This window comes from Lynx rufus, unplaced genomic scaffold (genome assembly GCF_022079265.1).
Source record: "Lynx rufus isolate CCGP_SWC_20201006 ecotype Redwood Valley unplaced genomic scaffold, mLynRuf1.p SCAF_7, whole genome shotgun sequence".
NCBI classification, from domain to species: Eukaryota; Metazoa; Chordata; class Mammalia; order Carnivora; family Felidae; genus Lynx; species Lynx rufus.
Window position 1 is genome coordinate 136,453,964 of NW_025814889.1, and position 26,837 is coordinate 136,480,800.

Below are 26,837 nucleotides of genomic sequence, written 5' to 3' on the forward strand. Positions count from 1 at the left end.
AAAAACCAACCACAGGGAAAACGGGTCAGGAAACAGGAATGTTCACAGAGAGGAGACTCAAGCGGCCAACAGCTACCAGGAGACCGACTGTGTTTTGGGTCACCTGAAATCGATGTAATGCAATCAAAAGCGACAAATACAAGATTTTAAACTTTCCACGCGAGAGGACTGAAAGGGAATTAGAGTAACTTCCTTTCCCCTGACTCTCTTGGATTTCCACCAAAAGTAATCTCCCAGATCACCGTCCACAGCAGGACACATGCACCAGTCTCTAAGGTCATGCAGCTCCGAGTCCTACAGCAACAAGCTTCAGCGGACAGCGGGACATTCGGGTAGTGATGTGGGAAGCGTCACCCCCTGCAGAATGGCAAGATTCGGGCCGTAGGTTCTCAAGGTCACTGCAGAGAGGGGGCAAGGGGCCCCACGCCCTAAGGGCAGCTGTGGGCAGGGTGAACGAGACACAAGGGCAGGAGACCCTCAGGGGCCCTCTTCTCTCTCTTAAGATCCCTGCCCCCCTCCAGCTTCGCTCAGCCACCACGAGGCAAGTTTTAAACTCAAGTGAGATAGAGCCACAACCCCGGTGTCTCTCCACAGGATGGTTGATCGTAGCCAGATGCCCCGGGAGGGAAAAATGGTGTCACGATTGAGAGCAGAGAAGTCACGGAGACCGGGAAGGAACGAGGCTGCACACAGCCTCCGGGCTACACGACTCTGAATAGCTATGTGGCTTCTCCAGACCTCAGCTTCCTTACCCACGAAAAGGAGTAGCAGCCACCTTCCGTGGTTGTCGCGAGGACTAAATCACAGAGCACATGCCCAACTCTCGACCAGTGTCCTACGTTAGTGAGCACCCAGTAACCAGCAGTTATTATCAGTCCTCCCTATCGGTACTGCAAACATATGTAGGAAAAGGTTGAGGATTATAAACGGGCTTGATGAAAACACGACACGGATTAATTTTGTTACCAAGAAACTTACTTCAGTAAACGCTCAGCTGTTAAAAAGGGGCAGAATATGTGCATGATTTTCTTGAAATTATTTTGACCAATGAGCCCTGTGTCTCCGAGGTCATATGCCTGTAGCATTTTATAGAAGGCTTGTAGATTCCTAGTAATTGAGTCATGGACGATCTCTTCCACCTATCATAAAAAAAGCAAACAGACATATCTACCAAGCGGCACATTTGTAACCTGGGGTGGTGGCACCCTGGGACCACGTGGGAAAATGTTACTTACTGAATCCCAAGCCAGGAACAGAGGTGTTTTGGGGTCTGCAACTTGTTTTCCTGTCTAATTGGGAAAGAGAAAAGTATATAAACACAAATCACTCATAAAGGCAGGAGGACCTTTGGAGGCAGACAGACATGGACTGTCAGCCTTGCTCCTGATTCGCCAATTAACTTTGAGTTCGTGAGCAAATGAGTTTGCCCACTAATCCCCACCTGGAAATGGGGATAATAGCATTTAACCTGAATTTATTTAAAAAAAAAAAAAAGTACAATAAACGTAAAAGAAGTCTATCACCTAGTAAGTAAATGCAACATAAAACAACGATGGGACGGCATTTCTGCCTTTCAGAATAGTAAAAATGAGAAAGGAGGCCTATTGCCAGTATCGACATGGGCTAATCGTGGACAATCTGCTAAATCCACAGGCCGTGGGGCGGCAGCAACCACCTGTGGGGGTGGGGAGGGAACAGAGGTGGAAGAAAAACTTAACTGTCACCGTGTTCCCGTTTGCACCTTTTGCATTTTGTACTTCACACATATATTCCCCTTCTCAAATAATTAAGCTAACTTAAAGAATAAAATGTATCCTTTGACCCAATAATGCCATTTCTAGAAATCTATACTAAAAGAATACTCATAGGGTGGTTGAAAAAGCAGGCACCACAATATTCACTGTAGCAAAATTTATAAAAGGGGAAAAAACCAAACACCTGGATTGCAACAGGGAATCGTTACTCTGTATCTTTTAAGATCATACAGAATTTTTATTAACAGTGTTAACAGCACGTTAATAAAGGACAGCATGGACTGAAAAGTCATTAATTATAGGATCTCATTTCATTTTATTTTCTTTTAAGTTTACTTATTTATTTTGAGAGAGAAAGTGTGTGAGTGGGGGAAGGGCAGGGAGAGAAGGAGAGGGAGAGAATCCCAAGCAGGCTCCACACTGTCAGCACAGAGGCTCAAACTCATGAACCGCGAGATCATGCCCTGAGCTGAAATCAAGAGGCGGACGCTTAACCAACTGAGCCACCCAGGTGCCCCTATAGTATCTCATTTTAAAATGGAATAGATATCATATATCAAAGTATGTATCTAACTCATAAAATTGCATAGATTAAATATGCGCAGCTTTTGTATAATAACGGCAACAAAGCTGAAAACAATGTGTGTGTGCGTGTACGGGTTCATAAGCACATACAACAAAGTGTAAGAGTGAGTGGGTAACAACTCCTCAACGTTAGAATCAGTGGTGTTTTTCTTTTCCTTCTATGTGCGCACCTGTGTTTTCTAATCTTTCTGGTTCGTTCGTATATGTTCATTCATCCACTCACCACACTGTTTTGTGAGTGTGCCCGGCACCGGGCTAGCCCCCGTGGCCACGATGGGCCTCTATCTTTGTGGAGACGTGACCACATAATGACAAAGTTGTGACACCATGAGTGGGCAGGTGTGTGAGGTCGGTGGCTGCCGGAGGTGCCACAGAGGGTCCCTGGGAAGGCGTCGGTGCCCCAAGACCTGCAGAATGGCCCCAGCAGGGGAGAGCAGCATGGATGGAATCCCGGCAGGAGCTGCAGCACCCCAAGAATGGAGGAGGGACCTGGGGGCGCCCGAGGACCCGAGCCAGTGTGGCCTATGAGGCTTCTGGGAGCTGGGCAGCAAGGCTGGACCATGTGGGCCCCTTACCAACCAGGGAAGGAACTTCAGCTTTCGCCTAGGAGCCCTGACACCCATCTGAGGCTTTTAAGCACGGAGGCTGATGGGTGTGGTTCATATTAAGCAAAGACCATGCCACTTGCCACGTGGAGAGCAGATGGTTTCCATGTCCACGTTTTGTTTTTAATTTTTTATGTTTATTTGTTTTCGAGAGAAACACGGTGAGAGCAGGGGAGGGGCAGAGAGAGAGAGACACAGAATCCGAGCAGGCTCCAGCCTCCGAGCTGTCAGCACAGATCCCCACACAGTGCTTGAACTCACAAATCGTGAGATCATGACCTGAGACGAAATTGGATGCACGCCTCCCCCCCATATTTTGTTTTTCGAGAAAGATGCTGTGTGTGGGGTTGCTGTGGTGGTCAGAAGCCACAATTCTCAGCAGCTAACACAGGAGCCACACAGCAGAGTTCAGGAAAAGGTCCAATCACTCTCTGTCCTGTGTGAGGGCCCTGGGACTTACTTTTGAACTAGGACTCAAGAAGGACCAAACGACGTTGGTTTAGGATGCGGTCGCCACCTTGCACAAGGTGGGTGCTCAGGAAATCGTAATATTGATGAAAAGCTAATTTGCACCTGCTAAAAGAAGTCTATAACAAACACTTCAACAAGAATCTCCCAATGCCTATCCAATGCATTGCCTGACACTAATCTAATTTTTTAAAGTTCTTAAAATTTTTAAGCGCTAATAGCTATTAAAATTACAAAACAACATTTCTAATAATAAAATTCTGTCAGCCTTTCGGTCAAAGGAAAAGCAAGTATTGGCGGCACCTGGGTGGCTCAGTCGGTTAAGCGTTTCGCTTCGGCCCAGGTCATGATCTTGCGGTCCGTGAGTTCGGGCCCCGCGTCGGGCTCTGTGCTGACAGCTGTTTCAGATTCTGTCTCCCTCTCTCTCTGCCCCTCCCTCCGCTCGTGCTCTGTCTCTCTCTCTCTCAAAAATAAATAAACATTTAAAAATTAAAAAAGAAAGAAAGAAAAGCAAGTATTTGTCACTAGAGGCAATAAACAGTTACTGTTTAAAATGGGAAACCGTGTAAGACGCGGTTGCAGGAGGGGTGTCACTGGCACGCTGTGAAAAGAAGGTTACATCCTGCATATATAGGTGCCCTCATTCTAGGATGGCTTCCCAGAAAACGTCAAACATCACCCTTGGATAAGATTTAGACATCAAGAGTTAAAATCAAACAACTCAAACACTTAACTCTTCCTTAAAATGAAAATCAACTCAGCTGAAAAACGTGTAGTCATTTATTTAAGGCCAATTTCACCTGCATCCCATATTTCACTACAAATACTTAATTTCCTGCCATAAAGAGAAAATCAAACATGGAGTTGTTGTAAAACTCACCTCAGGGTTCTCTTCAAGCAGTTGGATGAACGTGTTGACGTTGACCCATCCAGTGCCCCCAGGGTCAAGGGTCTGCATTAGTTCTTTGAATTCTGAATCGCTGATTTTTACAACCTCGCAATTTAGAATATGTCGCAATTCTTCCCCTGTTATTCGTCCGTCGGGTTTCTGAGCATGAGAATGTATATAAGGGGATTTTTTTAAAAAAAGGAGAAAGGAAGGAAAGCATTGTATAACATACAATAACGTATATAACATATATATATCATATATGTGTAACATATATACAACATATATAACATATATATTTTTTAAATGTTATATATATTTTTTAAAAAGGCAATTTTTTTAAAAAAGGAAAAAAGGAAGGAAAGCATTATATATATAACATATATAACATAAACATGTATATAACATACATAACATACATATATATAACATCAAACATTGTATGTATATATATATATATACATTTATATATGTGTATATATATACATTTATATATATATGTGTATATATATATACATTGTGTGTGTACATATATATATGTGCGTGTGTGTGTGTGTGTGTGTGTGTATATATATATATATATATATATATATATATATATATATATGACATCACTGAGTAAAGAGTGGGCTCTGGCCGAAGAGAATTATGACAAAGCAATAATCCCTCAGTTGGTGGTCACTATGTAACACTGGGAGCCAAGGGCAGTGTGTGGGGTGGGGCAAGGGTGGGGCGACGCTGGGACCCTGCAGGGCTGCTCCCACAATGCTGTCTGTCAGGGCACGGGCAGGAGAGGGCCCCAAGAGAGGAGGGAGACCCATCTCGCAGGCACAGGCTCATCCCCTCCCCAGGACAGGCTGAGCGCTGGCGGTGACAGTTCCTCCTACCCTGTCCCCACCTGAGGGCTATGTGGCTCCGTCATACAGGGCACACAACTTCCCGGCAATTCAATTAACAACTTGCCGATTTACTAAAGATATTAATGATGCTTATTTTCACTACCACCAACCTCATCAATTACATAAATGGACAATTACTTAGCAAGAAAAATCTCAGCCATGCTGCATAAAGAAAACATATTATCAGCAAAATACTGTGAGGCAAATTCTTCCGCCAGAATAAAAAATTACCAATAAGTAAATTAAGTATCAAAAGTAAGAGATACTGTTTACTGGAAAAAAACAGGGGGAATAAAGAACCCCTACCTCCTCATAGAGAGTGTGAATATTAACTCTCTTAGGGGCTTACTAAGTGACAAAGTGGTGTGCAAATGTCAACCGTTACTTTGGGGTCCAAAGCCAGAAAAGGATACAAGGTTGTCTCAGGGAAAATTAGATAATCTAGAGGAATGTATGCCTGCTTACTTTTTAGCTTGGGAGTGATAATCAACTATTTATTGTCCAAGTAGGACAATTAGGGTTTTCAGTAAGCATATAGCATTGTGCAGCCATCAACCACCATCTGGTTCCGGAACATTTCCGTCACAAGAGAAACCTCGCGTCCACTCGCAGCCACTCCTCACTTCCGTCCCCGACCCAAGGCAACCGATCTATTTGTTGTCTCTCGGTGTTTGCTTTGGTTTGGATATTTCGTGTATACAGAAGCATACAGTTTATGCATCAGTATGCATTCTGCATCTGGCTTCTATCACCTGCCATAACATTTTCGCGGTTCAATCCAGGATGCGCCATGGATCGGTACTTCGTTCCTTTTCATCCTTGTTATTATTCCACTGTATGGATATGCCACGTTTTGTTTCTCTTACCGCAAGCAGAAAAACACTTGGATCGCCTCGTTTGGAGATTATGAATAACGTGGGTACGAACATCTGCACACAAGTCTTCGTGTGGACAAAATGTTTTTACTTCCCTTGGGCAGCTACCTGTGAGTGGAATTGCTGGGTCAGGTGGTAAATTTCTGTTTAAATTTTAAAGAAACGACCATGTTGTTTCAACGGCAGCTGTACCATTTTCTATTTCCACCAGTAGGAGAGAAAATTCCATGTCCACGTCCCTGACGTGGTCCACTGACTGCTGCCTTTGTGACTTCATCGTCACCATAAACTGGCAAGTGGTGCACCAGCATGCTTCTGACTCGCATCCCTGGTGTCTAAGGATGTCGACCATCTTTTCACATGCTCATTGGCCATTCATATGTCTTCTTTTTTTTTTTTAATTTTTTAATGTTTAGTTTTGAGAGAGAGAGAGAAAGACAGAGTGCGAGTGGGGGAGGGGCAGAGAGAGAGGGAGACACAGAATCCCAAGCAGGCTCCAGGCTCTGAGCTGTCAGCACAGAGCCCGACGCGGGGCTCGAACTCACGGACCGCGGGATCGTGACCTGAGCCGAAGTCGGACACTCAACTGGCTGAGCCCCCCAGGTGCCCCCCGTGTATCTTCTTTGATGAAACGTCTATTCAAATATTTTGCCCATTTTTTACATTGGGTTGTCCTCTTACTGAGTTCGAAGAGTTCTTACATAGTCTCCATGCAAGTCCCTTACCCAATATATAATTTGCATTTATTTTCTCCCAGAATGTGACTTAATGGTATCATTTGGAGCACAATTTTTTAATTGTGATGATTCCAGTTTATGGGGTTTTTTCCCCCTTTATGGATCATGCTTTTAGTGTCCTAAGAAATACTTGTTCAACACAGGTCACAAAGATTTACGCACATGCCTTCTTCTAAGAGTTTTGTCATTTTAACTCTTATATTTAGGTTTATGGTCCATTTTTAGTTGTGTATGCGGTAAGGCAGTTCCTCTTTTTTGCATATGGCTATCCAACAGTCTCAGGACCATTTGTTGGAAAGATGATCCTCTCTCCCACTGATCTTGTCAAAGATGGATTGACCATAAACATTAAGGTCTATTTCTGGACTCTCGGTTCTGTTCCATTGAGTAATCTGTCTATCCTCCTGCCATTGCCACACTGTTCTGACACCATAGCTCTGTACTAAGATCCCAAAGTGCTCTAACTTCGTTCTTTTTTCCAAGATTGGTTTTGGCTATTTAGCAATCTTTTCATTTCCATATGAATTTTAAAATCAATTTTTAATTTCTGCAAAAAAAAAGACAGTTGAAAAAAATTGGGGTGCCTGGGTGGCTCAGTCGGTTGAGCGTCTGACTTTGGCTCAGGTCATGATCTCAAAGGTTCGTGAGTTCATGCCCCACGTTGGGCTCTGGGCTGACAGCTCGGAGCCTGGAGCCTGCTTTGGATTCTGTGTCTCCCTCTTTCTCTGCCCCTCTCCTGCTTATGCGCTCGCTCTCTCTCTCTCTCTCTCTCTCTCTCTCTCAAAAATAAATAAACATTAAAAAAATAGACAGTTGGCATTTCAACAGGGTTTGCATTGAACCTGTTGAACCTATAGATCAATTTGGAGAGAACTGCTCTTAATACTATCGAATCTTCCAATCCATGACTGTGGAATGTTTCTTCATTTATTTACATTTTATTTAATTTCTTTTAATAGTGTTTTGTAATTTGCAGTGTACAAGTCTGGCACTTTTGTTAAATTTACTACTGGGTATTTTATACTTGTTGATGCTATTGTGAGTGGCACTGCTTTCTGAAGTTCCTTTTCAGATTGTTCGTTGCTAGTTGATAGAAATGTAACTGATTTTGGTATATTGGTCTTATATTCTACAACCTCGATGAACACATTTATTATTTGTAGAAGTCTGTGTGTGTCCACTGTGTTGTCTGTAAGTAAGGGCAGTTTTACTTCTTCCTCTCCAATCTGGATGCCTCCTATTTCTTTTCTTTCAGGATTGCACCGTCTAGAACTTCAGTACAACATTGCAGAGAAGTAGCAAAAGTTGACATTTTGTGTTTTCCATCATCCTGGGGGAAACTATTCAGTCTCTTACCATTAACTGTGCTGTTAGCTATGGGTTCCTTGTAGATGCCCTTCGTCAGTTTAAGGAATTTCCCTGCTCTTGGTCTGTTGAAAGTTATCACAAAACAGGGCTGGATTTTGCAAATCCTTTTTCTGCATCTTTCAAGACGATCGTGTGGTTTTTTTCCCTTAATTCTATTAACATTGTGTACTATATTAATTGATTTTTTGGAAGTCGAACCAAGCCTGCAATCCTGGGATAAATCCCACATGGTCATAGCATTTAATCTTTTGTTTGTGTTGCTGGATTTGGTTTACTTATGTCTTGCTGAGAATTTCTACAACAATATTCATGAAGGATATTGGTTGTTCGTTTTCTTGTGATCTCTTTGTCTGGCTTTAGTATTAAAGTAGCATCGGCCTCAGAGAATGAGTTGGGAGGCATTCCTTCCTCTGATATTTACCGGAGGTTTGTGAAGGACTTGTTATTATTTCTATAAGCAATCTTTGTAGTCTTCAATGTAGAGAATTTTCATTTTTTTTTTGTTAGGTTGTGTTTCTAGGCATTTGATTTTTTTAAATAAAATTATTAGAAATGATATTTTAAAGTTTACTTTTCTAATTGATTACTGCAGCTTATAGAAATACTATTGATGTTTAAAAACTGACCTTCTAACTTCTGTTATTAATTCTAGTATGTTCTGGAAGATTCTTTTGGACTTTCTACCGAGAAAATCACGTGGGCTGCAAACAACACTGAAAACAAGGGTGGATAAACACGTAGGGTACAAATAGTTTTGGGGTGACAGAAAGTGAGCCACGCCAGGTTTCAATACAAGTGATCGAGGTGACTGGGTCACTCAGAGGGATGGTGGTGGTGTGTGGAAAGAGCACACATAGCTACTTGGGAGGCATGAGTCGGAGCAGACGTAAAGCTGCCTTTCTTTCTGTAACAATTCTGCATCCCTCTCTACAGCAGGAGAGGGACGTGCTTCCCACCGCTGTCCTCTGCAGCCAGGCAAAAATGCCCTCTCCTGCCTACTCCTGGCTCTCTCCCTCTGCCTGCCTCCTTCCGGGTTCCAGAGCGTGCCCAAGACCACGGCAAATGGCGGTCGGGGGTGGGGTGGGTCGGAAATCCCACTTGGCATCCGGCAACTCTAAGCATCAGACGCTCACTGCTGTCATGTGTCACTCCAGAGTGTGAGCTCATCATTGGCCAGGCCTTTGCGTCACTCATCTGTGCGATCAGCGCCAGGGCCCAAGGCACGCACGGCCCAGTGTGGGGCAGGCACTCGATTCCTCACCCCTGCGTGTTTGTTGATCGGTTCTATTTGTGAAACAGCACATCAATGACCGCTAAATAGTCCCATATTTGGAGCGGCTGGCGTTATTACAGCCCTCCATTAACGGAGATGAGATTTCACTATTTTTAATTAAATTACGTCAATGGACCACTAGGTGCTGAGGCGGGTGAACACACAAAAGCCTTCACTTGTGTCCAAGAGGAGGCCCAGCCGACACATTCGCAGGCGGCTCTGCCCAAGGCTGCAGTGGGCCTCCCTCTGGAGCAGCTGGTTTGAGTCAAGCCCCGCCACTCACGAGCTGGGAGCCTCAGGCCGGATACTTAACACTGCCGTTCCCTTTCCTCGGCAGATGAGGGCAAAGGGAAAGGCTTAAACGGAGATCGTGATGGTGTCTACCTCACAGAGGTGGGGAGAGGCAGAAGCGAGTGAAGACGGGTAAGTCACGGGAGACAGTCCCCGGCACGTCGTAAGCACTCATTATCATCGTTCACTCAGTGTAAGAGACCAGGTCATCTAGTTCTAAAGATTACTTAGAACAGGCAGGCCAGCTAAAATGCTCCCCTCCCCCAGGAAAACAGAACCCCAAATCTCTGAGTCTACACTAGGCTCAGAAACCATAAGCAACGGCATTCTAGATCAACGGAGACGAGGAACCACAGTCTCCAGTATAGACAGCAAACCTCTGAACCTTGAGGTCCGCCTCCAGGCCACGTGGGCTCCCCCCCAGAACGCTGCCCTACAGCCGCCCTGCAGGAAGGCTCGCGCCGAGGCCGAGTGTCTCCTCTTCTGCACACAGTCAGATCGGAGTCTGAGGCAAAGCGAGTCACTGGACTCCTCCATATTTACTGGATTCGGCTGTTGAATGTGCTTAGTCAGCAGCCAACTTGGGAAAATGTTGCACGTTTCCAAAGTATCCAAATGCTGCTTTCTAAATACACATTAAGGTGGGACAGGAGCTAATATTTAAAGCGAGTTACAAATTCATGAATTAGCCTCCTTCCGCAGCATAATTAAACCATTAAATAGACTCTTTAGAACTAAGAAAACGTTCCTGTGATGGGCCACACGTTGTCACGAACCCACACCCTCTGGGCTGGGGTGAGGAAGGCTCAACAGGTCCGGCTTACTCGCTAGGCAGTGAGTGGTGAGCAGAAAGTGCACCCTCAGCGACCTTGCCATGCGCTGTTCTCATCCCCTGGCATCTCCCTCACCTCGGTGCAGGACATTTTATGTTATCTGACCTCCCAATCCCAGCCAGCTCCTGAGGTCAGGAGTGAGGTTATATCCCTAAGCACTCGGGACAATTGCTAGCTTATAGCAGGAGCTCAAAACGTGTGTTGGTTGGGTAAATGGATGAAAATACAGTTTTTGTTAGCCTGGGTCTGAGTGTTCTCGTTCTGAGAAACAGTGAGGTTTTCACCAGGGAAGGGGTTCGAAATCTTACCGTCTTGGCGTTCAGTAGTGCTTTCTTCAGTGACGCAGAGTGACCCTCGTGTCTAGATAACTTGGGGATAATGTTTTCCTCGCAAGATTGATTTTTAGAAGTGATGCTACAAGAGGATGAAGAGAAAAACAGGAATAAGGTTATGCTCTTGAACTCTGTTCTTCCTTAATGCAAAAAAAAAAAAAAAAAAAAACAAAAAAAAACACCTTACAACCATCACAATGCTTTATTAGTGGATGGCTTTTCTTCCTGAAAGTGTACTGTGCTTGTGTGGGCCCACTGGTCGCTCAGGCAGTGCGGTACCTGATAGGGGAGACGGTGTGGATGCCATCAGCCTTGCTGTCCCATCATTCTCCATTTCCCATACCAGCTAACCGTGGCTAGCTGTCTCGCCAGTCTGTGCCCCTGGTCTCAAAAGAGGCCAGGAAAGAGATCACGATCACCGCTGAGAGTGTCACCTCCCTGTGTATAAGGGGGAGCGCGTCAAGGTACACTCACCCACACGGTAAGTGAGGGCACACGCTTCCCGTGTTAAAACGGTGGGAATGTCAACCTTAACAACGTCCCCCTCCCTGTTGACAATGGCCACGGCCACCGACATCATCAGAGCCCTCTCCTCTCCTTTTCTTCCCTCTCGCAACCGTCCCCTGAGCGCAGGTCCATCAGTCTGGACGTGTGTTCCTGAAGGCCTATGACCACCCGACTCAGAAATCAAAGCCGACTTCACCCTGGACTCTGATCAGAAGGGGGCTGCAGAATCTCATCATACAAACCTACAGATAACCCTGTCGGCCTCTGCTTTTCAATGTTCAGTTAGACCGGATGATGTTTCCCACTCAAAAAAGAATGAGGGGCGCCTGGGTAGCTCAGTCAGTTAAGTGACCAACTCTTGATTTTGGCTCAGGTCACAATCCCAGGGTCGTGGGATTGAACCCTGAGCTGGGCTCTGTGTGAGCATGGAGGCTGCTTAGCAGACACATAGATTAAGGGAACAGAATAGAGAACCCAGAAATGGACTCATAAATGTATGGTCAACTCATCTGCAACAAAGCAGGAAAGAGTATCCAATGGAAAAAAGACAGTCTCTTTAGCAAGTGGCCTGGGAAAACTGGACAGCGACATGCAGAAGAATGAACCTGGACCACTTTCTTACACCATCCACAAAAGTAAATTCAAAATGGATAAAAGACCTAAACGTGAGAGAGCAAACCATCAAAATCCTACACGACAAAACAGGCAGCAACCTCTTTGACCTCAGCCACAGCAACTTCATATTTGACATGTCTCCAGAGGCAAGGGAAATAAAAGCAAAAATGAACTATTGGGACCTCATCAAGATAAAAAGCTTCTGCACAGCAAAGGAAACAATCAACAAACTAAAAGGCAGCCAATGGAATGGGAGAAGATATTTGCCAATGACGTATCAGATACAGGGTTAGTATCCAAAATCTATAAAGAACTTATCAAACTCAACACCCAAAAAACAAATAATCCAGTGAAGAAATGGGCAAAAGACATGAATAGACACTTTTCCAAAGAAGACATCTAGATGGCTAGCAGACGCATGAAAAAATGTTCAACATCACTCAGCAACAGGAGAATACAAATCAAAACCACAATGAGATACCACCTCACACCAGTCAATATAGCTAAAACTAATAGATGTTGGCAAGGATGTGGAGAAAGAGGAACCCTTTCGTACCGTTGGTATGAATGTAAACTGGTGCAGCCACTCTGGAAAACAGTATGGAGGTTCCTCAAAAAATTAAAAATAGAACTACCCTGTGACCCAATAATTGCACTACTAGGAATTTACCCAAAGGATTAAAAAATGCTGATTTGAAGGGGCACAGGCACCCCAATGTTTACAGACGCACTGTCAACAATAGCCAAATTATGGAAAGAGCCCAAATGTCCATCAATTGATGAATGGATAAAGAAGACATGGTACACATATTCAATGGAATATTACTCGGTGATGAAAAAGAATGAAATCTTGCCATTTGCAACAATGTGGATGGAACTGAAGGATATTATGCTCAATGAAATAGGTCAGTCAGAGAAAGACTGATATCATATGATTTCACTCATACGTGGCATTTGAAAAACTCAACAGATGACCATAGGAGAAGGAAAGGAAAAATAAGATAAAAACAGAGAGGAAGGTAAACCACAAGAGACTCTTAAATACAGAGAACTGAGGGTTGATGGGGTGGGCTAGGGTGAGGGAGAGAGGTTCAATGGGTGGTGGGCATTAAGGAGGGCACTTTTTGGGACGAGCACAGGTGTTGTATGTAACAGATGGATCACTGAGTTCTACTCCTGAAGCCAAGACCACACTGTATGTTAGCTAACTTGAAAATAAATAAATAAATAAATAAATAAATAAATAAATAAATAAATAAGAAAAAAGATTCTCCCTCTCTCTTTGCCCTTCTCCCCCACTTGTGCTCTTTCCCTCCTTCTAAAATTAAAAAAAAAAAAATGATCGTGAATCAGCTCAACAATTCTCACATCCGTTTGGGGCGGGGGGGTTTACTGCTGCGTCTACAGCCATCTTAGCTCTCCAGCTGTACAAAAACACAGAAACACACACCTACGACCATTTCTAAGAAATATATAAAGTAGGGGCACCCCGGTGGCTCAGTTGGTTGGGCGTCCGACTTCGGCTCAGGTCATGATCTTGCGCTTCGTGGGTCCGAGCCCCACGTCGGGCTCTATGCGGATGGCTCGGAGCCTGGAGCCTGCTTCGGAGTCTGTGTCTCCCTCTCTTTCTGCCCCTCCCCAGCTCGCACTCTGTCTCTCTCTCAAAAATAAACACTAAAAAAAAATTTTTTTAAGAAATATATAAAGTAGCAGAATTCCTGAGTCTGGTTGCTCATGTGACTACTGCAACCTGGTTTTTCGAAAGATCCCTGGCACAGGAATGAATGGATGCTTCTGCAATAATCATCACCTTATACAGTACCACCGACCAGGGGGCCCAGTAGTTCTCTGGTGTGTGTTGGGGGTGGGACAGGGGGTACCGTGCTAGGCACTGTGGGATGTTTAGAGCAAACCTGGCCACCGCCCACTAGATATCATTAGCGCCCCCACCCCAGCTGTGACAACCAAAAACGTCTCTGGGTGGCTGGGATTGCCCCTAGTCGAGAATCACTATTTAAAGTTTATTTATGTTGAGAGAGAGAAGCAGGGAGACAGAGAGAGAGAGAGAGCACATCCCCAGCAGATTCTCCACTGTCAGCGCAGAACGTGATGTGGGGCTTGATCCCGTGACCTTGAGATAGTGACCCGAGCCGAAATCAAGAGGTGTCAGACACTTAACCAATTGAGTCACCCAGGTGCCCTGAGAATCACTGTTTTGAAGTAAATGAAACTCACATTTTAATTCTTTCCTATCTTTCAGTCAAGAAAATCGCAAAAAACAGAAGTAACTTCACTTAAGAAATAGGCTCACGCAGTTGCATCCCAGGAACGGGGTGGGGGGTGGAGGGGTGGGGAGGGAGCTTTAAATACCTGGAAGGCCAGTAACCAGGGCAGTTTGTCAAATATTCATAAATCCCTGAGACACAGAGCGGACCTAGTGAAATGGGAATTAACTTTGTGGCCCCGTGACTCGGGCCCAGGGGTTCGGAAAGGCAAGATGCCAGCAGGGGCCGCCTGACGGGAACGCAGACACACCAGACAGCAGGTCCTGGCTCCTTCCACTCCTTACCCGTGTGGCCTCTGACACGTTGCTCACTATTCTGATGCTCTATTTTTCTCATATTTTACTTTGCAACAGAGCATAGTGCTTTCGATGAACGTGCCGAGATTATAAAGCCTGTTTTTTTTCCCTTAAAATGTATATAGGGCGATCCATACAGGATACACATTCACGTAAACAAAATACTTCTTAGAGCAAAAGCCTAAATTTTAAATTTTTTTTTCTTTTTTTCAACGTTTTATTTATTTTTGGGACAGAGAGAGACAGAGCATGAACGGGGGAGGGGCAGAGAGAGAGGGAGACACAGAATCGGAAACAGGCTCCAGGCTCTGAGCCATCAGCCCAGAGCCCGACGCGGGGCTCGAACTCACGGACCGCGAGATCGTGACCTGGCTGAAGTCGGACGCTTAACCGACTGCGCCACCCAGGCGCCCCAAAAGCCTAAATTTTAAAATGTCATATTATTAAGTACTTGTTTTACATTTTCGGCCCCACCACAATTTACGTGATACGTAAATCTGAAGTTGTAATAGACGTTAGAATGAAAACAGAAATAATGGCGCTCGGGGCAAAAAATCCCCCTGACCCATGATAACTGCACCACGCATAGTGGTCAGGAGACAAATGAATGTGGATTGTTCCTTTCTGTGTAACACTTAACACAACATGCTTCTACACAATTTCCCAAGAACACACGCAAAGCTCAGTGTGACGCTGGCAGCGTTGATGTGCGCACATCCAATACTCAGTCTCCATTTCTGCCTCCACCGCGCTCACTAAGTGGCAGGTCGAGTTAAGACCCTTACAGTCTCAGGTTTTCATCTAGAAACTGGAATAATAATTATACCCATCTTATAGTTTAAGGCCATTTGAAATAAGAATGCCTGTATGGGAAACAGTTGATGAATGGTAAATCGCTATGTCAAGTTCATAATTATCCCATGAAGACTAATTTCTCATTCAAAACCTGAAGAAAAAGTAATGCAGATATTCTCATAGATTATAATAGGTGCAACTGAAATTTGGTTCTTCTGTTTTTGTTTTCCCACATACCTGTTTCTTTTGGTCGGGGGAACTGTGTTGTTGACTTCCAACCACTGGGACTCATAAAATGAGGTTAGAAATTGTTTCCAGTTGACTCTAGCGGTGGTTTTAAGTCCAAATCTGGATTTAAAAAAGTAAAAATATTACTTTAAATATTTTTCCTATAATGTTTCATGGATTAGATGTTTAATATTGAAGAGTGCAGCAATGAATTTAGGTGAAGTTTCAAATCTAAGGCAAACAAACAAGATAATTTAGTAAAATAGTACTACCAATTGACTTTTAAAAAAGCAAGGAAAACCAAACTGACGCTACAGCTCCTTGTTCCTGTATTCCCTTAGCGGCAGGTAGCATACAGGTGAAGGAAGAAACAAAGGAATTTGATTCTCATGTTCATGAGATAACTCTTTCAAAGTCACTATTTGGAGAGTTCAGTCACCGCGGGAGGCAGAGTAAAGGCCCGGGACGCATCCACTTCCTAATCCCGGGATCTGCTGAGTGTGGTCTCAGGTGGCAAAAAGGGACTGTGTGGATGTGATTAAGGCACAGGTGCAGAGATGGGAGGGTACCCAGGCTAACCAGGGATCCGGTGGGCCAATCTTATCACAGGAGTTCTCCATATCAGAGAGTTTCTCCGAGCTGTAGCCAGAAAAAGACGTGAGGACAGGAGAAGGGCCAAGGAGGTGACTGGAGATGCAGGAAGGGCCGCGCGCCCAGGAAGCAGGTGCCTCTAGGAGGCCGCAAAGGTGAGAAACGGACTCTGCGTTTCTCCACTCGGCTTGTGCTGCTTTGTCACGGCAGCAACTGAAAACAAGTACAGACGCAAAATCACAGCGGGAACGAGTAACTGGAAAATTGTTGAAAAGGAAACTACCAAAGCCAGCGTGGCCCCGTGACTCGGGCCCAGGGGTTCGGAAAGGCAAGGTGCCAGCGGGGGCCGCCTGACGGGAACGCAGACACACCAGACAGCCGGTCCTGGCTCCTTCACTCCCTACCCGTGTGGCCTCCGACACGTTGCTCACTATTCTGCTGCTCTATTTTTCTCATCTATAAAATGAGCATAATGTCCTCCTCGGGGAGGGTTGCTCTAAGGATTAAAGCTACTAGATCGAAAAGCCCCTACTGAGTATTGGATCACCAGCAGGTGTTCCATCACACACGCCACCCTACTGTCGATGTGACCCAGCCGCTAAGCATCACCCACGCTTCCGTAACGTGGCGGGGCGGGGGGGACGAAAAGAATTTGGGCTAAGATTCTTAAACGGCAGATACGAGATGCGAAAGTGGGGAACGCCACAAGACAGACTACCCTGTTTTGACGGCCAAAACTAGTGGCTGTAAGGAAACTGGTCTCGGGTGGATCAGACGCGGGCCACGTGAGAAAGTACCAGCGTGCATGTGTGCACACGCAAACACACACGGAGTTGTGTGGCCCTTCAGTTCAGGGTTATGCTCCTCCTTGCCCAAGGTCCCTTATATTTGCCGCTTCCTTTGACAAATGCCACACTCCTCATCATACGTCCCATTCTTAATTCTACTCCCCTTTCGAGCTCAACTTAATCATTACTTTCTCAGGGAAGCCTTCTCCGATGTCCATAACCAGGGCTCTTTGCCCTGTTAGCCTGTCCCATAGCACTACGCCTCCTTCCTTTATAGCGTTTATCATGAAGGATTAGTACGATTAGCATCTGTCACTAAGGATTAACATTATGAGCATTTGTCACTAAGAATTAGTATTATTAGCATTTAACACTTGCATAGCACCTGGGTCATGTTATGATTATAGCACCCAATGCTTGATAAATGGTGATTATTTATGCTTCTGCTATTAGGACCATATATGTTTTCATGAGAACGGGAGATACCGATGGATTGATTTTCATTGTGTATACACGACAACATCTAAGAAGGAGACTGCGACAGTGGTCTAATGCCTTGCTGTTCACATACAAAACAAAGTTTCGCCTTTCATTCTTGGCCTTCCTTCCTCACGTTGCCCACAACCTGGATAGAGTTTGTTAACGCTATATATTTCCACCTTAGATTTCAGCAGGTTAGAAATTAATTTTCTATAATGGAAACACTGGGTCTACTGTTAAATGCAATCAGCTTCATATGCTATGTGTAGGAAATTACTTGCTCTTTGGGAAATATATCAGATTAGATATTTGGGAAAAATACCAGATTCACTCCATTCTCTATACTAAAATAAATTCAAAATAAGTGAAGAAGTGAAACGTAAAAACAAGGACCACTAGCAAAGGAAAATCTAGGTCTATATTCAACTGGTATTTGAATAGGAATGGGTTTTTAAGTAACATTTAAGAAGGGAAATCACAAATTTCCCTATTCAATGCCATCAGCATAAAAAAGTTCCGTACGCCAGAAATATTGAAATAAAACTTAAGAGCCAAAAACCAGAGGCGCCTGGGTGGCTCAGTCAGTTGAGCATCTGACTCTAGATCTCAACTCAGTTCTTGATCTCAGGGTCATGAGTTCAAGCACCACAATGGACGCCCCCCACCCAAAAAAAGGCCAAAAAAAACCAGACTTGTAAAGTTATGTAACATAAATATGCATAACAAATTGCAGATTTTCTTAAAACATAAAGCACTTATACAAATTAATATAAAAATACTAAAACCTGATTTCTTCTTCCAGTAATGGAGGAGTCCAATCCTACTGGACTAATCCTCCTACAGATAGTCACAACAAGCTCTGGGCATAATACCAAAAGCAGTTACCTAAAAGCACTACAGGGTGAACAGATGTCGGGACGGCAAAACCCAACTCCGGTTGGGACTCCGTGCTGAGAGGAGTCGAGTTGTGAAGAGGATGTTCAATGCTTTCAGCCTGGTGCTAGGTGCTGTAGCATGAGGGTTGCCAAGGGTACCAATACCCCCCCCCCCACCGAAAAAAAAAAAAAAGTAGCCTTTATGGCCTGGAACACTAGAAGACCAAACCCAGGTGAGCCAAGACCCCTAGAGAGAAGGGGGAAATCCTGGAAGAAAAAGAGCCAGAGAGGGATTCCCCAAGCTCTGTCCTACCATATTTCCGACTGGCTCTGAATCTCACATGATCAGAACCTTCTCGTAATACTTAGCTAAACACCAAGATCTGAACTAAGATCAGAGCTGCCACCCAAGAAACAGAATATGAAGTTTGAGTCCAACCAAGACAACCACCTAGCGAAAACGAAAGAAACAATACTCATCGAAAAAATAATAACAAAAGTTAGAGTCTTCATGATTTAATATTCAAAGAGTTGAGGGCAGAATCTGCAATTATAGAACATATTAAAAAAACCCAGGAAGATGGAACATTCTAGGGAGAAAAGTCTGACATCCACGCAATTGGAATCACAGGAGGAGAGGAGAGAAATAATGGGGCAGAAAAGAATATTTGGAGACGACAGGCCAAAATGTCCCCAAATTTGATTAAAGATATCCATTTACAGATTAAGATGCTGAACAAACACCAAGTAGAATACCATGAAAAAGGCCATGCCAAGGCACATGACGAAGTCCAATTCAAAGAGTAAATCCTGAATGCAACAAGAGAAAAATTACTCATTACGTTCAGGGGACATTTTAACAGATGGCTTTTCATCCAAAATCATGGAGGCTGAAGGAAGTAGAACGACATCCTGGAGGGCCAAGAGAGAAAAAGAACTCACCCAAGACTTTTTCATCTAAGAAAATATCTTTCAAAAATGAAGGGTACAAGAAGACATTTCTAAATAAAAGAAAGCTACGGGAACCTGTCTTGAGCACACTGGTGCCTCGATAAAGGAAGTTCTTCGGGCTGCTGGGAAATGATAGCAGATGGCGACCTCGACTCTTCAGAAAAGAATGAGAAAATTGTCAGAAATGGTAAATACCGGAAAAAAATACAAAAGGCTATTTTTTTTGGCTTTTTATCTTCTAAATTTATTTCTAGTTCTTTAAAGTGAAACAGTAATAACATTGTTTTGTGGCATTTGTAATATGGATAAGTATAATTCATATAATACCCACGGTATAAAGGGCACGGTGGGGCAGGACAGCGACCTATATGCTCACGTGGCTTCTGCATTTTATGTGAAGTGATACAGCGTCAACTGGTTGCAGGCTAACGATGAGCAGGTAAATATGTATACTATAGTCCCCATGAAAAGTTATGTAAAAAAGCACAACTAAAAAGACTATAAGAAAATTAAAATGGAATTCCAAAAAATGTTCCAAATATCTGAGAAGAAGGAAGAAAAAGAGAAAACAAAACAAAAAACAAAAAAGGGAGATCCAAATCCAAATATATCGACAATTACTTTAAATATTAACGGACTAAACAAACACTTCAATTGGATCTTTTTTATGACCCCAATTTATGCTGTCACAAAAAAGGGCACAATTAATATGAACACACAGATAGGTTGGCAAAAAGGACATTACCTTAAACCACATGATCAAGGGCAACCTCAACAGTGCAAGTCATATTAATACTCTACACCCTAGAAATGATGGAATGAGAATGGTACTTTGCCCCTGTGGTCTTCCTTCCAAAAACACATTACGCCAGTCCAATCAGCCAAATCCCAATTGAGGGACATTCTGTAAAATATCTGACCAATAATCCCCAAAACAGGCAAGGTTGTTAAAAAACAAGGAAAGTCTGAGCCACTGTCAGAACCAAGAGGAGCCTAAGGACACACGACTACTAAATGTAATGGTGGATGTATCCTACGTGATATCCTGGAACGGAAAAAGGATATTAGGGGAAAACTGAGGAGATATAAATAAAGTACAGACTAACTAGTTAACAATAATATATCAATATTAGTTCATCAATTGGGAAAAATCTACCATACTAATGTAAGATGTTAATAACAGGGGAAGCTGAGTGTGGGGCACATGAAAATTCTCTGTGCTATCTCCACAATAGTTATATAAATGTAAAACTTCTGAAGTAAAAGGTTATGTTTAAAAAGGATAATGAGGGGCTATTATACATACCTTTATGTCAACCCATTTGACAATTAAGATGAAATGGAATGTGTTGAAAACACAGATTACCAAAAATGACCCAAGAAGAAATAGAAAATTTGAATAATTCTCTATTTAAAAAAATTTTTTTATCTTAAAACAGTCCTAAAAAGAAAAATTCAGGCCTATATGGCTTCTCAGGTGAATTATATCAAACATTTAAGGAAAATAAATAATGTTGGCCAGAAAGTAGAGAGGAAGGAAACATTTCTCAACAGATTTTCCCATGTTAACCTGATCCCAAACTAAGAGAAATATTTTTTTTTTTAACGTTTTTATTTATTTTTGACAGAGAGAGACAGAGCATGAATGGGGGAGGGGCAGAGAGAGAGGGAGACACAGAATCGGAAACAGGCTCCAGGCTCTGAGCCATCAGCCCAGAGCCCGACGCGGGGCTCGAACTCACGGACCGCGAGATCGTGACCTGGCTGAAGTCGGACGCTTAACCGACTGCGCCACCCAGGCGCCCCCTAAGAGAAATATTTTACAAGCACGGGCAACTTTAGACAAATGTCACTCATGAAAAAAGATGCAAAAAATTTTTAACAAAATTTCAGCAAATATAATTAAATATACAAAAAGGATACTATATATTATGACCAAGTGGGATTTAATCCCAGGATGTAAATTGGCTTAACTAAAAGTTGATCAATATAATTCACTATGTTAATAGAATAATGGAGGGAAATTACATAATATCAGAACAGATGCAGAAAATTGAATTGCGAAATTTGAATTTCGCAAAATTCAACACATATGATAAAAAAAGAAGTCATCAAAATAGGAATAGAAAGGAACTCCCTTAACCTAATAAAGGGCATCCAGAGGACACCCATGGCTAACATCACACTATGTTACAAGATGGAATGCTTTCTACCTAAGATCAGGTCAGAACAAGACAAAGATGTCCAATTTTGCCATTTTGGCTCAGCATTGCGCTTAATGTCCTACTTAGTAAAATAAAGCAAGAAAAAGAAACAAAAGGCATACAGATTGCAAAGGAAGATGTAAGTTTGCTTTTATTTGTAGGCAACATGGTTATATTCAGAAACACTAGAAAATCTACAATAAAAATATTTGAACTAATTAGCCAGTGAATTTAGTAAGGTCACAGTGTTCTAAGTAAATATACAAAAATCACTATATTTCTAGTTACTGGCCATGAATGGTTGGAAAATGAAATTTTAAAAATTCATTTACGATTGAATAAAAAATACTTAGAAATAAACATAATATGTGTAAGATTTGAGAATTATAAGCAACAAAACCTTGCCTAGGATAATTAAACACCTAAACAAGTGGAAAGTTATACCATGTCCATGAAGTAGAAAACTGAATATAGTTAAAGTGGCAATTCTCCCCAATGTATTTGCAATTAAAATCCTAGCAGGTTTTTTTCCTTTGATATATTGACAAACTGCTTCTAAAACACAAAGACCCTAGAATAGTCACACAATTGTGAAAGAGAAGAACAAGTCTAGAGGACTTGCACAGTCTAATTTCAAGACTAAACTATTTAGCTACAGTAATCAAGACAGTGTGGTATTGATGTGAGAATAATCCTATAGATTAATGCAAGAGCCTAGAGTCCAGAAACCTACTTATACTTATATAGTCAATTGATTTCCAACAAAGGTGCAAAGTAATTCATCAGAGAAATAGCCTTTTCAACAAAGACTCCTAGAACAATGGGATACCTGGATAGAAACAAAATGAACCTCCAACCTTACCGCACACCATACTCCAAAACCATCCAGAAATGGATCTCCCCTAAAAACTACCCATAACAAATTTTTAAATAGATAAAACAGGCTTTATCAAAATTAAAAACTTTTGTACTTCAAAATACAAAGAGACAAGCAAGCCACACTGAGAAAATATGTGAAAATAGGTAGCCAACAAAAAAACTCATATCTAGAATATATAAAGAACACTTGCAAATCAATAGGGAAATAAACAAACCAATAAAGCATGCAAAAGATTTGTACACATACTTTTTAAAAGAATATATATGAATGGCTAATAATCACATGAAAATAGTCTCAACATCATTAGTCATCAGGGAAATGCAAATTAAAAGCAGAATGAGGAGTGCCTGGGTGGCTCAGTTGGTTAAGCGTCTGACTTCGGCATAGGTCATGATCTCGTGGTTCACGAGTTCAAGCCCCTTGTCAGGCTCTGTGCTGACAGCTTAGAGCCTGGAGCCTGCTTCAGATTCTGTGTCTCCCTCTCTCTCTGGCCCTCCCCCACCCATGCTCTGTCTCTCTCTCTCTCAAAAATAAACATTAAGAAAAAATTTTCAATCAGAATGAAATACCTTTACACACCACCAAAATGGGTAAAAGTAAGACTGGCAATACTAAGCATTGATGAGGATGTCGAGCACTGGAGTTCTTACGTGTCACTGACGGAATTACAAAATGGTAGTTACTTTGGAAAAGGGTTTGACAGTGTCTTATAAATTTAAACATACACTCACACAACCCAGCAATTTTACTACGAGGTATTTACCCAAGAGAAATGAAAACATGTATCCACACAAAGAATTGTATGTAAATGTTCACAGAAGCATCTTGCATAATGACCCCAAACTGAAAACAACCCAAACGTCTGTTAACTGTTGAGAGGATTAACAAATTGTGGTAAACAAACACTGAGTCAGTCAAGCGTCTTTTGATTTTGGTTCAGGTCACGATCTCACAGTTTGTGAGATGGAGCCCTGAGTTGGGTTCTGCACTGACAGTATGCAGCCTGCTTGGGATTCTCTCTCTCTCTCTCTCTGCCCCTTCCCTGCTCTCTCTCTCTCTCTCTCTCTCTTAAAATAAATAAAAACATTAAAAAAGAAATCCAGAGGGAGAGCTGCCTAAGGCAAAAAAAAAAAAAAAAGAGCCACTGGGACATTTTTTAAAAATGTTTATTTTTGAGAGAGAGAGAGAGAGAGAGAGCAAGCAGGGGAGGGGCAGAGAGAGAGGGAGACACAGAATTGGAAGCAGGCTCCAGGCTCCGAGCTGTCAGCACAGGGCCCAACGCGAGGCTCAAACTCACGAGCCGTGAGATCATGACCTGAGCCAAAGTCAGACGCTTCACCGACTGAGCCACTCAGGTGCCCCAGGACATTTTTAAGAGTGAAAAAACTTGGCTATATCTTTGTGACTTTGGATAATGGTTGCTCATGTGATTTCTGGCAAAATGTGTGCTGATTTGTTGAAAATTGTTTCATTCATGTGTTTATTCATGTTGATTATAAAACGTGTACAGTCTCAAACTGGAAAACAGGGGAAACCATGAAGAAAAAAATAAATTACTCATAATTATAACAGCCAGAGATAGCCGCTACTGATATTTTAGTATATTTCCTTCCAGAATTTCTTTGTGTGCACAGGCACACACACTCCATGCATACTTAACATCATTGAGATCATATGAGGTATCAGTTATGGTCTGTTTTCTCACGGTATTTATCAGGAGCATTTTTTATGTCATTAAAAAACCTTTGAAATTAACTTTTAATGGCTGCCACGTGTTTGTTAACTCTTGAGTCAAAAGTTTGGACGTGTCTAAGGTTTTCACTACATATTGCTCAAATGTACTTCATAAAGGTGTTAATTTATTCTTTTTTAAAAAATTTTTTAAAATTTAGTTTTGAAGGAGAGAGAGAGACAGAGCATGGGTGGGAGGGGGCAGAGAGAGAGGGAGACACAGAATCCGAAGCAGGCTCCAGGCTCCGAGCTGTCAGCACACAGCCCGACGTGGGGCTCAAACCCACAAACTGTGAGATCATGAGCTGAGCCGAAGCCGGACCCTCAACCGACTGAGCCGCCCAGGAGCCCCGGTGTTAATTTATTCTTATGAGGGAGGGTCCGTGAGAGGCTTTTTGCCACACTTCCCACCGCCACTTCCAGATCCTTGCCAATCTGACAGGCGAAGGCACAGTTCCTCGCTGCTGTTTTGATTTGCGTGTCCTTTGCTGTTGCACTCACACGTTTTTCATGTTTAAAAGTTTTATGTACTTTCTCTGTGAATGATTCATTCGTGTCCTTTGACGATCTTCTGTGTTTTAAAAATGTTTTCTTTTACCCCAGTATAAGTTGCATAAAATAAAATTCATTCCTAAGTGTATAGTTTCATGAGTTTTGGCAGTTGTATATATTTATCTAACCACTGCCGCAGCCAGTATTAAGGAATACCTCCACGACCCTAAAATTCTACTCTTGGCCTTTGGAACCAGCCCCTCCCCTGACCTCAGCTCCGGCAACCAGTGATCGCTCTCTGTCACGGTCACTCCGGTTTTGGCTTTTCTAGGAGTTCCCGTAAATGGAATAATCATACAGCGTGTACTCTTTTGTGCTTGACCACTTCCTTCATTTACCATGTTTTTAAGATTCATCCGTGTTGTTGTAGATCCCAAGGTTTCTAATTGTTATTGCTGGGTTAAGCAATAACAATTAACCGACTGAGCCACCCAAGGCGTCCCTAGTATTAAACTCTTCATTTCTGTCCCCTAATCTGTTCTCCTTCCTCCCGTCTTCAAATATATTAAGTTCCCATTCCATGCCGGCCTCTGTCGGCCTGGGATGCTCTTCGTCCCACAGCAAGTACAATGTGACTGGCATGCTCTGAATGTGTGTGACACAGCAGACTTCTTTTCTTTGTGCCTGATGCTTTCATAAAGGACCCACCTTAAATGCCATCTCCCCCAGAAGTCTTCCCTGATGCCTCATCTGGGGTAGGTCTGCCCCCATGCATCGCGATTTATCATTGGTTTATTTCTGATGCAACAATACGTGTTGGTACGAAAAAGCACTTTCAGTGACTTGTGTATCCTCTTTCCCAAGCCCACCAACACTGCATTGCTAAGGATCCTCTGAAGGGAGATTATGGGCGTCCCACCAGAGGCCACAGAGAGGACAACAACTACAGGGTCAAGATTTAGAGGTCACTGAAGAGAAAGGGACCACACAGTAAACCAGCCAAGGTAATCAAACTCCACCAGAAAGCTAAAGAAACTCTGGAGGAGGGAGGGAAGCTGATGGACCAAGCAAAGTACGTGAGATACAGGCTCGAACTGTCTTGTGGATGAAAGGAGATCATAGCCAGGGCCTTGCCAAGTCCCAATCCACACTGCTGCTGGCCAGTGTCCTGGACAAATGCCCCCACCCACCTCCCGGCTCACCAGCCAGAAGTACTCACTCTCCCCTCTGTTCCCACAACAATCGGTTCATCTCACCAACTCGGTGTGAGTTGTGCGCACGCACACACCTTGCCAAGGTACGGGCACGTTCTAACATTAGCTGTAACCTGCCCCTTTCTCTCTTCAAAGACAAGGCCATGCAAGTAACTGAAGGCGGTGTTAGCTCAGGGACAACCGCTGTACTTTGCCAGAAAACAAAGTCACTTGCGTATTTTAACTTTATTAGTAGTCACTAACACATCACTCGCAACACATTCCACACTACACAGCCTATCGCCCCATTCCAGTGTGCCATCATACCGAAAATCAGAACCACGGGTCTAGGAGAGGGGAATGGGGGCCTGAGATGGACAGGCCTGAGTGGCAGTGGAGCACAGAGGTGGCCCATGCACAGTGCCACTATGACCACCTAGGGCGGCATCATTCTGCAAACAGGGCAAGTGTAGGAAATCCCACATATTCCCCTCACGGATATTCATGACGTTAAGTGAAACACACTCACAGCTAGGAGATGTCCTATCGTTGGGAGCTGGGAAACTTCCTTCTGGAGCTACACCTGGGGAGTGCTTACCACAGGAAGTCATGGCATCATTCGGGTGTTTCAGGGCACAAGGATTTCTGGCACTAGCTTACTGAACACAAGGTCCTTGGGAAAGACTAAGGTGCTGCCTGATATATACAGAATGCACAGAAAATTCCAGGTCTGATGGGCAGAAGCCTGAATTGAGTCATGAAAGTGGGAATTCATGACCTCTTCCCCAGGTCACGGACCAAATCCAATTCACGGATACAGAGCCCCTTAACTAAGGGGCCATCTGGATACCTTTGAGGAGCAACCCTGCAATACAGCCATACACATATACTGAGAATTTTCCTTTAAACCTTGCCCAGAGGGTCCAGAGAATCTTCCTTCAAATCCTGCCCGGAAGATCGTTCAGCCAATTACCACAATGGCTATGCATTAAGGGAAAGAAAATACCTAGACCACTC

The 26,837-nt window shown here is 43.3% G+C and overlaps 1 protein-coding gene across 1 annotated transcript in view; it reads right to left on the reverse strand.

The window, feature by feature from the left end:
• EFCAB6 (EF-hand calcium binding domain 6) overlaps window positions 1-26,837 on the reverse strand; it is a 221,574-nt gene that overhangs the window by 119,305 nt on the left and 75,432 nt on the right. Inside the window, exons 9-13 of the mRNA XM_047067112.1 lie at window positions 15,645-15,755; window positions 10,886-10,991; window positions 4,271-4,460; window positions 1,236-1,276; window positions 979-1,139 (exon numbers count right to left, since the gene is read on the reverse strand). Coding sequence (XP_046923068.1) covers window positions 979-1,139; window positions 1,236-1,276; window positions 4,271-4,460; window positions 10,886-10,991; window positions 15,645-15,755 — 609 coding nt within the window. The remainder of the gene's footprint in view (window positions 1-978; window positions 1,140-1,235; window positions 1,277-4,270; window positions 4,461-10,885; window positions 10,992-15,644; window positions 15,756-26,837) is intronic.